The sequence below is a fragment of the Photinus pyralis genome, unplaced genomic scaffold, assembly GCF_008802855.1.
Source record: "Photinus pyralis isolate 1611_PpyrPB1 unplaced genomic scaffold, Ppyr1.3 Ppyr1.4_LG3b, whole genome shotgun sequence".
Lineage (NCBI taxonomy): Eukaryota > Metazoa > Arthropoda > Insecta > Coleoptera > Lampyridae > Photinus > Photinus pyralis.
In genome coordinates this window covers 17,580,509-17,594,498 of record NW_022170510.1, presented here as the reverse complement: position 1 = coordinate 17,594,498, position 13,990 = coordinate 17,580,509, and the positions used below count along the sequence as shown (strand labels likewise).

General features: G+C 34.5%; 1 protein-coding gene across 4 annotated transcripts in view; it reads left to right on the top strand.

The window, feature by feature from the left end:
* LOC116166327 (myosin heavy chain 95F) overlaps positions 1-10,474 on the top strand; it is a 35,178-nt gene extending 24,704 nt beyond the window's left edge. For 2 of the 4 annotated variants that reach the window (XM_031481259.1, XM_031481257.1), the window contains exons 3-18: positions 2,060-2,133; positions 2,186-2,734; positions 2,788-3,197; positions 3,245-3,402; positions 3,450-3,614; positions 3,665-3,888; positions 3,940-4,131; positions 4,210-4,434; positions 5,806-6,013; positions 6,062-6,303; positions 6,355-6,630; positions 6,680-6,855; positions 8,993-9,034; positions 9,580-9,697; positions 9,746-10,070; positions 10,116-10,474. In XM_031481259.1, the coding sequence (XP_031337119.1) occupies positions 2,060-2,133; positions 2,186-2,734; positions 2,788-3,197; positions 3,245-3,402; positions 3,450-3,614; positions 3,665-3,888; positions 3,940-4,131; positions 4,210-4,434; positions 5,806-6,013; positions 6,062-6,303; positions 6,355-6,630; positions 6,680-6,855; positions 8,993-9,034; positions 9,580-9,697; positions 9,746-10,070; positions 10,116-10,267 (3,536 nt within the window). In that variant the 3' untranslated portion in view covers positions 10,268-10,474. Of the gene's footprint in view, positions 1-2,059; positions 2,134-2,185; positions 2,735-2,787; positions 3,198-3,244; positions 3,403-3,449; positions 3,615-3,664; positions 3,889-3,939; positions 4,132-4,209; positions 4,435-5,805; positions 6,014-6,061; positions 6,304-6,354; positions 6,631-6,679; positions 6,856-8,934; positions 9,035-9,579; positions 9,698-9,745; positions 10,071-10,115 lie in introns of those variants that run through there. The other 2 variants (XR_004144310.1, XM_031481258.1) reach the window with 2 other exon arrangements.
* The last annotated feature ends 3,516 nt before the right edge of the window (positions 10,475-13,990 follow it).

Below are 13,990 nucleotides of genomic sequence, written 5' to 3'. Positions count from 1 at the left end.
AAATGCAGTATCTTTCAAGAATTTCTGTTATACCGCTAGTACTAGTGTAGTGGTACCTAGGTAATTATACGATCATATAAAACATAGGTATATTTATTTTATTAATTAATCCAAAACTCTAATAATCCTAAAAAATGGGAATTATCTATTCTTGATGTTTATTAACTTTTTGGACACCCTACACAAATGTTACAAGGATTCTGTTCCATCTTCTTTATTGTGACCTAAATAGGTAGACTGTAGTACAGTGTTGTCAACCTAATCACAAAAATCTATTAAAAAGCGCACTAAATTCGGCTTAAATTGCTCCTTGGTCTAAGTTAATAGCTTTAATATAGGACGGTGTCATTATGACAGATGTGGATGGCCAATTGAATGGCATTACAGCTATCATAAAAGAACTAGTGTTCTTACACAACCGTCTATAATTACAAGCCGTGCTGAGAATTATGGCAACACTGCATGGTAGGCCGATTTCCTAATTCAATTTGGCAGATGTCAGGTGTATTTTATATGTGTTTTGGGTGTAATATTCCTATTTACTTGTTTTAAGTGAGCGAGATTGCGACAATTTGTGTTACTCCGTATGGAATCAACAGAAATTATTATGCAGGTAAGTTGCTAATCGAAATATATCGATTTTTTGTCATAACCTCTAAAGCAGATTACTCCTTACTGGACCCTTTACAAGCACTTGTATTTGTTCAAAGTACCTGTACAAGCTCAAATATGACCTACACACTACGTGGTACGTAAGTACGGTAAGTGTTTATCGTGAAAAAATACAATTAGTTTGTATTTCAGGTATTCTAGCACGGACATGTCTAGTCGATTTTCTGAAGGAACCTTCCGACTTAGTCCCAGGAGTTCACGATACGGTAATTTGAAGTCTACGGGGCTCCCCTCTTTAAAAGCTTCGTACCTAGACCCACTGGAGTAGCGACTGGCTTAAAGTCTGCCATTCCGAATCACACCTGATCGTTAATAAAACCTCGCTGATGCAGAGCGATTTACTGTCCTTTTACCGAAATTAAGTGCTCAAGCGTGTGCTTCACCTCGACCTCTTTCGACAGAAGTTCACCAATTTCGGAGATCTCGATGGAAAACTCATTATAATGCATTTACCAATTTACAGCGTTCCGAATTTTAAAGTCAAATAAAAATGTTATTATCCATTTTTGTAAATAAATAAAATATATGTACAATTGTAAGCTGCCTAAGTATCTTTCTTCTGTATTAAAACTACCAAGGCGAAACACAGGAGAGAGGAAAAATACCATTTTTCAAGAGAAACTTGAATCGGCCCACCGATTGACTTTCGAACAACGTTGCCAAACTTCTCAGCATGGCTTGTAATTATAGACGGCTGTGGTTCTTATGAATTCATAAGTAATTACGTCAAAATTGACCAACGCGATTACCATGACATCTACTAATATGGGCACTTGATAATTTTGATTTTCAATTCACGAGAACGTTTAGATAACTCAAAACGCGAATAAAATGAATTAAATTTTGAATGATGAACGTTAAATTAAACTACGCCTCATGATTTTAACTTTACACCCGTTTCATTATGGTGTTCATATAATCGAGCTTGTATCGTTAATAATTTAAAAAAATAATGTTGGGACCACCAACTTATAAATTAAGATGAACTGCTAATGCTGAATTGACAAATGACACCTACATGGGGGCAGCCATCATGTGCACTCACTTGGCGCGAAATTCAAATCAACTAATAAACAAGCCCTCACGTTTTCTAAATCAATTACAGTGACACATGTCATTTTTCAAAGTTACAATAGTCTCAAAACTTGAGCACTAGGAAAATTCCCATAGAAAATAACTATAAAACGTGCACATCTGTTTGATCAGCAGTCCATCTTAATTTATAAGTTCGTGGTTGGGAGGAACTAACTTCAGGAACTAACAAATTAATTTAATGAAATTGTAGTAACCCCAACACCACATAAAAATTCCAAATTTTCACTTGTCCAAATCATAAGTCGACGAATCAAAATCTCTATAAAGCAAATACAATTCATCATACTTTTAGGTGAAATGATGTACCTAAATGAGAGCACACTATTAAATAACGTGAAAAGAATGTACTACAAAAACAGAATTTATGTTTGTAACACTTTTTATAGTACAACCTGCACTTTAACAGTTATTTTTATAGACTTATGTTGCAAACATATTAATTGCTGTAAATCCCTACAAAGAAATTTCTTCACTGTATTCACAAGAAGCCATCCAGAAGTACAGAGGCAAATCACTAGGTCAAGAACCTCCACATGTTTTTGCAATTGCAGACAAAGCGTTTCGCGACATGCGAGTTTGCAAACAATCACAATCAATTATCGTCTCGGGAGAATCGGGAGCCGGAAAGACAGAATCTACGAAACATTTGTTACGTTTTCTTTGCAATTCCAGTACAGGTTCCGTTGAACAAAAAATTCTGGACGCCAATCCTGTCCTTGAAGCGTTTGGCAATGCAAAAACTACTAGAAACAATAACAGTTCTCGATTTGGGAAATTTATGGAGGTGCATTTTGACAACAAATTTCAGGTTGCTGGAGGTTACATTTCGCATTATTTATTGGAAAAGTCGCGCATATGTTCTTCTACGGGCGAGGAGCGAAGCTATCATGTATTTTATAGCCTTATGGCGGGTGCTCCCGAACGTCTTAGGCAACAATTGCAATTAACACAACCTGATCACTTTAATGTAGGTAAGAGAATTTACTATAAACATTTAACAACAGTGTAATTTAATTTCAGTATTTAAAAAGTGGATGTACAAGATACTTTGCATCATTGAAAAATGAAAAGCTTCTGTCTTCTAGTCAAAAGAGTGCCGATCAAGTACTGCATGGTCCATTAAATGACACAATTGTCGACGATGTAGAAAATTTCCAAGTTCTTGACAAAGCCTTATTAAATCTGGGATTAAATGATTCCGAGAGGCAACAAATATACTCTATGGTGGCAGCAGTGCTACATCTTGGAAATATAAATTTTGAAGACAACCCAGAAGACACCAGGGGTGGTTGTAGGGTGTCGCAAACCAGTGAGAAAACGCTTCTTATATCATCGTCATTACTAGGAATAGATGCCTCGGAGCTGAGGCAATCACTAGTATCTAGAGTTATGCAAAGTAGTAGAGGAGGTGTGAAGGGAACTGTGATAATGTAATAATTGGCCATTTTTATTTCTTTATCTAATCGTGCAACTTCAGGGTGCCTTTAAAAATGTATGAAGCCGCCAATGCAAGAGACGCTTTGGCAAAGGCTATCTACAGCAAGTTATTTGACTACATTGTGCATCGAATTAATCAAAGCATTCCATTTTCGGCATCTAGTTATTATATTGGTATATTAGACATTGCGGGTTTTGGTAAGTATACAATCCATACAAGAACAAAGATGACTTTGTTGTTTTAGAGTTCTTTACTGTAAATAGTTTTGAGCAATTTTGTATAAATTATTGCAACGAAAAATTACAACAATTTTTTAATGAAACTGTGCTTAAATTTGAACAGGAATTATACAAAAGGGAAGGACTTAATGTTCCTGAGATCAAATTTGTAGATAATCAAGATTGTATTGGTAAGCGTTCACATGCAATTTGGGGCGATGAATTGATCCTTAATTTTTAGATCTTATCGAAACTAAAAACAATGGTATTTTTACTATACTGGATGAGGAATCGAAACTGCCCAAACCGTCATACATGCATTTCACTTCTGAACTGCATAGCCGATGGAAGAATCATTTTCGGCTTGGGTTACCTCGCTCATCACGTTTGAAAGCTCATAGGAATTTAAGAGATGACGAAGGATTCATGATTAGGCATTTCGCCGGTGCTGTGTGTTATCAAACCGTAACGCTTCACCCACTAAAATTGATAGATAATCATCACCTTATTTCATAGGTTCAATTCATTGAAAAAAATAATGACGCCTTGCACGCCTCCCTGGAAGGAATTGTCCAGGAAAGTTCCAATAAATTTATTCAATTACTTTTTGCAACCGCTAACGCTCAAAAAGGCAAACTGACCTTCATCAGCGTTGGAAACAAGTTTAAAACGCAACTTGCGGAGTTAATGGAGAAGATTAGAAGTAACGTATGTGTTTTATACAGAGACTTGCCATGTTTTATATGACTACTTTATTAACTTGTGTACTGATCTGTTCGATTTTAGGGCACAAATTTTATACGCTGCATCAAGCCTAATAATAGAATGATCGATCAGCAATTTGATGGTGCTCTTAGTCTTATGCAGTTAAAGTGTTCAGGAATGACATACGTATTAGACCTTATGGGACATGGATACCCTAGTAGGACACCGTTTAGTGAACTTTATAATATGTATCAACAATATTTACCCGCTGAATTAAAAAAGTTACCCCCAAGGACTTTTTGTGAGGTAAGGGAGTGATGTCTAGATGGCATACCTACTTTGGTATGTGCTTTTAAATTGATTTCCTTTTATTCGCGCGCGTGCAAGACAGTGAGACTTAGAAGAGATCATTGTGAAACTGGAGGCACATAGTCACTTCCTTTTAATGAACTATTAGGGGCGCAACAAGCTTCATCGTAATCGCATTGGGGCGCGAACGCGCATAAATAATGGAAGGGACAAATTGTCATTGCCCCACCACAACTTATAACTAGATATTTCACGGAAGGGTTAGGGTAACGTCTGCAAATTCATTGTGTGATTTTTATTTATTTTTTTTATTTTGCCTTTTATTTTTGTTTGGAACACTCAAAGTATTTAATTTTGAAATTATAAGGCTCCGATACACGCGCATCGAAGCTTGGAGCACCAGAATTTTGTATCAGTTTTTCAGCATCTTCTTGCTCAGATTCTTAATTCAGATGCTAAAAAGTGGTACTTGTACCTATACCTAACGAATGTCAACACATGAAGAAGGTAAAACGTATGTTGTATGGAGAATAAAAATTAAAAAAGACCCAATCCGTTTTTTTTAATTGTATGAGGATGAAAATATAGGTAGAAACCTTTGATTATATTATCTTTTAAAACAGTTTGCAGATAAACTTAACAAAAACCGCCAGTAGTGCCATCGCCAACCAATGGGATTTGAAGAAGTATTGATTTTTCTTTATCCATCAGCAATTCAATACAGCAAGTGCAGTGGGGCGAGGGAAATAAAATATTTAGCTCAATTTTGTGCACTAGACCTCAACTCCCACCTTCGCTCCTAGCTTTGTACGGAGCCATGGTCGACGCTTCGATGTAACCACACTAATCTAGTATTGCAATTTTTTGATGAGTGGAGCGATGGTAGGCGCTCTGTTGTGTCCGCACACTTAGAATGGGCTTGGTATCCATTTAAATCTACATTGTTTAAACACTTTTGAGCGTGAACGACAAACTTACCGCTCCCTGCGTCAGTTTGAGTGGACCTTTAAATAAACGCAAATGTATAGGCTACGAGGATTACTGACTACAAGAATGCTACAAGAGAGAATTAACATAACGAGTCTTGTAATTTGATCTTGTATTCATCCCTTCGGGATTAAATTCCCTTCTGTCAACCTCAACTACCTATATGACATAGGTACCTATCAAAAGTCAAAAAAGAGCATTGAGTTAGAAAACTCAATGAAAAAGAGATAATTCAAAAAAAGGGATTTTTTCTGCATTATACCTACCACATTAAGACTGTAACATGACCTGTTATACGTTTAGTCAATTTACTGCACAGCACACGTAAAGTTTTTAATTATTAATTGATTGATGATTTTTAATTGGGTTTTATTTTTGTAGGCTATGCTGCAAAGCTTAAAACTTAGAGAAAAGGATTTTAAATTTGGTGTCACAAAAGTATTCTTCAGACCAGGAAAGTATGCAGAGTTTGACAAGATTATGAAATCTGACCCCGAAAATCTTAAAGAAATAGTGTTAACTGTAAAGAAATGGCTTACCAAATCCAGATGGTTGAAATCGCAATTTTGTGCACTTACCGTAATTAAACGTAAGTATACATCTGATAATAATTGTTTTCTCACAATAACGATTATAGTGAAAAATAAGATTTTATATCGCAGAGAGGCATTAATTAAAATCCAAAAAACTGTGCGAGGATACTTGATTAAGAAAAAACAGAAACCCAGAATTACTGGCATACGAAAGATGAAATCCTTAGAGGCAAATCTCAAATTGTTAAATGAGATTGCAAATCAACTAAAAAAGGGCAAAGAAAACAACATGAACGAAATCAATTCGTTGAAAGGCGGAATTTCGCTTGCAGTTGGAAGAATTAAGGTAGTACCTACGAGTTGTATAATAATTTGTTTATAATTTTGTGCAAATTAGAAAGAAGAGGCAATATCGGCAGAAGTAATTGATTCTCTTTATAACGAACTATTAAAGAAGTTTAATGATCAGATGAATATCTTAAAGAAGAAAGTGCAAGATGAGAAAATTGCCGAAGAACAGGAAAGACTTAGAAAAATTCAAGAAGAAATGGAAAGAGAAAGACAACGAAAGGAGGAGGAGGAGAGAAAGCTACGGGAAGAAGAAGCAAATAGAAGGAAAAAAGCCGAAATGGAGGCGCATCGCAAACAAGAAGAGGAAGAACGGCTAAAACAAGTAATGTAGACAGTAACAACCTGATTCGACATCACACTTTAATTTACAGGAAGACGCGGATAGGAGAGCGGCATTAGAACTACAAGCTATCCACGAAAAAGAAGCAAATGAAGAACGCATTTATGAGGAACAGTTAGAGCAAGAAAGGCAAGATCATGAGTTAGCCTTGCGATTAGCACAAGAAAGTAACGGGCAAGTTGAAGAAAGCCCATCTGTAATAAGAAAGTAAGTTTTCAAAGTAATTCATTTCCTCTGTTGTACATTTATATTTGTACATAGCACTTGTACAGATTTAAGTGCACGATAAAAATTGTAGCTCGTAGTATTATAGCAAAGTATGTACGGGGTGTCCACACCATATTCTCATCAGCCAATTTTCTACTTTTGATTTATCACTCTTTCAGAAATATGACTGGAAACGGTTTATAAAAAGGAACATTAGATTTTCTATAACACTATGCGAACCGAAATTTATTTTAATATTAAAATTACAAACTGGGGCACTTTCATCATGCGCATTTCAAATTCTCGACAGAAAACATGACACTTTTTACAAACTGTTTTTTTTACACCTATCCTGCTGTGGCTCATACCTAACTAGTAATATACATGATGTAGGTATTAATTAGCAGGTGGTATCAATAGAGAACACAAATAACAGGAGATCAATAATTGTTCCGGTAGCAGTTGGTTGTGCGTATTTTCTCTGTCTAGCACGAATGTACGGTTGTTAATAAGTTCGTCGATTTCAACAGTCAAGTCACTAAAAAAACAAGCATGTATGAACAAAAACACTTGTAAGTTTTGGAAAAAGGTATTACTTATGGTTATTTTGTAAAAATGCACAGAAATTAAAAAGACACCAAGTAAAAAATCAGAAGGCACAGCTGTCATATCACAGTTTGAACAAGAGAAGGCATTTGTTTTTTTGTGACAACTGCCAAACATACGTGATCTGACCAGAACAATTATTGGACGAATCATTGGGTCAAATTCATGCTTTTAGGTTGATTCTTATTTAAGAGGTTACGAGGCATGTTTTTAAAGTAGGCAAGTACTTACTGTTTTGAAATTAAAAAAAAAACAAGTTGAAAACCCATGTAAACATAAATGACGCGAGAGTATTTTCCTCCTAATAATATTAATGCTAGAGCATTCAATAAGTGAGATCACCGAAAACCTGAAAATTGTCAAATGTTTTTCCCATTTTCCCTAGCTTAAACTGTCGGAAATGGGCGGTTCCCAGGGGCACTTTTTTTTCGGAGAATCTGAATCAGAATTTCCATAAGACGTTAGATGTAGAAGCAACAGGCTACAACTTTCTTATTTCATACGAGGGCCATATTGGATTTTTATGGAATGAGATAGAGGACTGAAAAAGAGAGATAATGACAGTCTGTGACTTCCCACCAGATGTAGATACACGGTGCGCATGCGCTAAATATCGACCGTAGGATTGCGATGGTGTAATTGAAAACCGGTACTTACTTTAAATACACGCCTCGTATATCCTTATCATACCTGACATGGCACTTTGGGAATATACGGCTAATAATTCCCAAATATTGCAAAAAAATTAAAGAACACAAAATATAAAATGATCAAGGCGTTCCATTGAATAAAAAATCAATTAAAACCATATGGTGTCAAATAAAGGGGAGCGTATAAACTGTTTGTTAAATCGTGAAGTACTATCAATGTCGATGCAATAAGAAAGAGACCGAAGCGTTGGTTCACTCTTTTCTTTCTTACGAAAATCGCGACCGCACGCATTTGTTTCAAAACTCATGGCCAATCGAAATAAGAAAATATGTATAGAAGAGAACTTGTCAATTCATCGACGCCATATATCTATCTTCAACCGTTTATGAATAAAAAGCAACCACAATACTCCATGTTTGTAATTCGTAAACCGCGTTTTGAGATAAATGCACCCGGTCGTGATTCTTGTAAGAAAACACCATAAAACTCCACTAGTAGGAGTGTAATATGCTGACTCGAAATATTACGTTTCTCTCGCATTCAATCAACAATAAACGGAATTCTCTCTGTGCTTATTCTAAAGATAGGGATCCATACACTCCTCTTATTTCAGACCATGATTCAAACCGAAAGTATTAGGTTGAAACTTCAAAAACCATATATTATAGTGAATCAATGGTGAGGACATCTTGTATACATACTACTACTATTTTCAAAACAAGGTGATAGAAATAGTAATTACTTTACCAAATGAGAAATTAGATGCTTATGTTAAAATGATGAATAACATCATCACTTTTCTGTCACATTTACTTGTATTAGTATAACGTACACCTGTGGTGGCAGCTTACTGTCAAAGCTTGTTGTTTCCATGATTCAGCGGCCCAGTGGGATCTACTCAGCAAATAAAGAAACTCAACAGGTATTTTTTTTAATTCAATTAGTTACTAACCCAATAACGACACAAATATAGGCAATTAAGCTAAATAGTCAATTTCATTCAATTAATAGAAATTCAGCTAGCAGTTCTTTAGTTTCATAATTAAAAGTATTAAGGGCCGGATTGACTTAATAAAGAAGTTTGATTGCTTAAAATTCACAAATTCTCCAATGAAGTGAACTGAACTAACGTTGAACTACCGTAGTAAAACTTGGCCCTACTGTGGAACATTAATAAAAATCAATACTTGAACAATACTCATTGTATCAATAATTTCTTGCTGTGTACAGTTATCATGTTGGCATTGTGTTGCTTGATTTCCTCACAATCACAGTTCTCTATACATGCATCTTTATATATGTACCTATTTTTTTTATGTATTACCTTATTACTAACCTTGAGAAAAGAGAGAGAGAAGTAATGTAATGCAACCAAATATATGAGCAAAACAGACATTGGCATTACATTAGTTCTTAGCCCAAAACAGTCAAGTTTAAGAATTTTAATACGTGGTTTTGTAACTATAGGTATGATCAGTTGAAGAACAACCAAACAGCCAATAAAGGAAAATATGATTTGTCAAAAATGAAATACTCAGAACTACGGGACACCATCAATACATCCTGTGACATTGAACTGCTGGAGGTACGTCAATAACCAATTTCCGATAACAAATGACAGTAACAAACACAGGCATGCCGACATGAGTTTCATCGACGGTTAAAGGTGTATCACGCTTGGAAAGCAAAGAATCGCAAGCGCACAACCATGGACGAAAACGAACGTGCGCCAAAATCCGTGATGGATGCGGCGACAAAAGCGCCTAGAATACAACAAAAAGTTGCAGTTATCGAAAATAGCCATCGTTATTTTCGTATTCCTTTCATACGTCCTGGGCAAGCGACCGCTGTTGGAGAACATCATAAAAGAGGCTGGTGGTTTGCGCATTTTGATGGGCAGTATGTTGCCAGACAGATGGAGTTACATCCGGAAAAAGCTCCAATACTATTACTTGCAGGTAATGGTGGCAACACTTTCCACACACAATAAACTGTAATTTTAGGCAAGGACGACATGCAAATGTGTGAACTCTCTCTAGAAGAAACAGGATTGACTCGAAAGCGAGGAGCAGAAATATTGGAAAACGAATTCAACAAGGAATGGGAACGTAACGGTGGTAGTCCATACCAGTGTCCAGCAGATAGAAAACGCTAAAGAATTGATTAACTGCAATATTTATGACTTTCGCCCTTTTGCTAATTTATTAGATTCTTCCTATATGTGTAGATAAAAAAAATTGTATGTTTATTATAGTTTATTTATTTAAACTTTTCAAAGATAAATTGTGTGATTTTGTTACTCTAGAAAGCTATTTGGATGTGTATTACTTGCATTTATAATATTTATACAATTTCTACTTAATGCTTTTAATTTTCTTTTTTTCTCTGTAGACTGATTTCTGCTGAACTGCAACAAAAATTAAACAGTCTGTAATAAAATATATACAGTAGGTGAAACAGTAATGTTTCCGGAAACTAGAGGATCTGCTTGTGATGTGGTGCAAGATAATATGGTAATAAGGCCATAAGCCAAGGTGAATGTTTCTTATCTGTTACGAGTTAAGGGCACCCGGAACGGTGTACGAAATCCCTCTGCACCACTCACTTAATCAAATACTCAATCAAATATCAGTCCTCAAGTCTCACCCTGTCCACATTACTGATCATAAAGATTTTTGTAAGAGTTAAATATGAAAACTCATAAACGAATCATTCATGATCACATAAGTAATACTTACTAAATGGGTCGAATTTTATCATCTCTAGTTTATCTCCCAAACGTTCGCGGACTTTATTCATAGTGTGACCACTCACGAGGCTCTCCATTTGGACCATTATTAACCTGTTTAACAACAATTGTTAAATCAGCAAACATTTCTATAGTGCTTTTCTAATTGTTTTTTTAATGAGATTTATTGTTACAAAATTATTAAAACGTCCTATTTTGGTTTTGATCCGTAACCATCTTCATGGTTGTTGAGGGTATTAAAAGTTTAAAAGAGCCATTACGGCTTGAACAATTTTTTTTAATTTTTTTTCGCATACACGCCAAAATGGCTCTACTCTACAAAAAAGTTCATTACTATTTTTTGAAAGCTCTTTTGTTTTTGAGATGTTTAATAAACTATTTAGTTTATTTTTCTTAATTTGCATTTTTCTCTAAAAGTAAGTATCAGATTGAAAAATGTTAATTACGAAAAAGACGTATCTTGATGAGATCTACAAAAAAGGCTTGTACACTTTTTGCGTCAGGTTTACAATAAAGGCGCTAGAGGGCATTTTATTTACCTATTGTATTATAACTTCTAAATTATTTCACCATTTCCACTCCAGTACCATTTAAGTTTAAGTGTTAGGAGATATACTGCGAACCGTAACCAGAGAAACCCAAGGAGAAACCATCACAATTTAGAAGTTGGCAGTTGTGTTAATATAATATTATATGTTTTCGTAGTTGATTCCACGGTAGCTTTGAGGGGCACTGGGTCAATTCGAGTTTCATGTAAATAAAAGTATATCAAGGGCATACATAACATAGCGTTTGCTTGTAAACTCTCCCTACATCTCGTATATTTCTCTTGGGGTGTTGTAAGACTCTGAGATAACGTGCGTAAACTAAACTATTTAAGCGAAATATACATATATAATATACCTATGCTACATAACAATTTTGCATAAATTACCTACTCTTGTGATTACAATTTTACATACGTCATACCTCAACGATGGTGTACAAATTATGGGTTTTTGTTTACACCATCAGATACAAGTTTTTTATGAAGTGGAAGGTATGTAATAAATTTTGGGTATTGTTTGTTGCTATATGTCGCTTCACCGTTCCCCACTCCTTTGGCTGCACGCGGTTACTTTGTTAGGCCAGAAACTGTATTATTAACGATGATGACAACTGATACAGATAAAATGTGGATTAACGTTTATTACATGTTTTTAGCCATTCTACATGTCAGTATGTTGAACATTATTCTGTGTCTATTGTATAACAGCAGTGATACTAAACATAACAACATGCAGGGTGATACCATTGATTATATACTACGAACAAGATAGGCCACAGTACAGCAAGAAACGTTACACATAAAATGATAATTATTTAATTCGAAGTGCTACTTCCACACAAAATTGAGAAGAAATTACAACAGATAGCGCTTTTCATAATGAAATTGTTTGCGTCTTGATTGTAGAAGTTAGTTTTGATTATAACTGTAATTTTCACGGCAAGAATGTTTTGAAATTTAATATGTAGGTATATGTATAGTGATGCTGATAATGACAGAGTAATTTTTATGCTTTCGAGTTTCATTCATGAATGAACGACTGTTTCGCATATTAACTGATAGAAATGGCGACTCCGAAAAAATTAAATTTACCTGAACATGAACTAATAGTATAACCTTTTCGGAATACCCACTCCAAAAATTCGAATATCATTTTAACGAAAGAAAAACGTAGTAGTCATTAGACGGTAGTATTTACTGTTTTTTTTACTGAAAATCTATTCTTGCTCACTAGTTGCATATATAAATATTACTAAATTTAAAATGAATTAAATTTTAGGGATGCCGATGACCAAAATTAAGAATTATGGCAATTTGTATTTGTGAGTTATATACCTATGATATTGCTATACAAAATACACGGATTTTACGTAACCATTACGCAAATAACCTTTCAAAGAAGAATGCCAATTTAATGTTAGGAAGCATACTAAATGAAGCTTAAAAAAAGTTGTACTTAGTCGAGTTTTCTTTATACCAATATATTTTTTTAGTTTAATGCATGTAAAGTGTAAATTGTTCGATATTCGCCTCAATCTCTCACCGCAAAAAATAATTCAAAACTGCTAACATGCCCACCTATTTATCTTATACTTAACACCGAGCTTAATACTATCTATGTTCATACTTCATATTCCCTATAACTATAAACTAAAAATTGGAACAAAATACATTAAATGTGAAAATCCGTACCTTCGTAAAAATACCTAAGTACAATTATACCTACATATAACTACTTATGTTGCCTTATATTTAGTTTTCTAGTAGATGACGATTGAGCTTTAACGGTCTTGAAAGATTTTAACATTGTCGCTGGCATTTTATAAAGTTTACAATTTACAAGTAAATCTATTATATACAGGTTATGTTCTACACATTTATTATTTTTATCTAACCATATAGGAAATTTATTTTTTAAGTTTTCGTTAATTTCTAAAACAAGTGTTTTTTTAATAAAAGGTATATGTTTGTTATTTTAAAAAAAAATTGTCCATAATATTTAAACAAAACAAAACAATTTGTACAATGACATCTGTTGGCCGATATAAAAAATCTATACTGTCACTCTCGCCATAATCCCGTAAAAAAATTAAAATTTCGTTTGTTGCGCGCACTTCGTCACTTTTTTGGTTATTTGTTTTACACAATAGGGTACATGACAGTGGAAAAAGAATAAATAGATTTTTGTTTCATAAGATAGAGTAAGGTGCCAGGGTATCGTAAAATAACTTTCTTTGGTAATGTACACGAGTAACTATTATATTTTAGTAAAACTAAAATAAAAAAATAACGACATTTGTCACGTGATATCAAACGCCAATCAGAGCGCGTGACGTCATTATCCTAATCCTCTGTGCGTTTCTATAGTTTGTCCACGTTTTTAATTTAGTGCTTGTTCCATTTTATAGTGATTGTATTATCCTCAAGTTCAGTTTTTAAAACCAGAAATGAATGGAAAGTAGGTGTACGAACGCTGATAGCAGCAAATCTGCCAAAAATTCATGTAATGATGGGAATATTTCTTGCATCAAAGTGCATCTTGCATCTTGTAGGTTTTTAAGTTAAGATAGGTTTTTACAAGA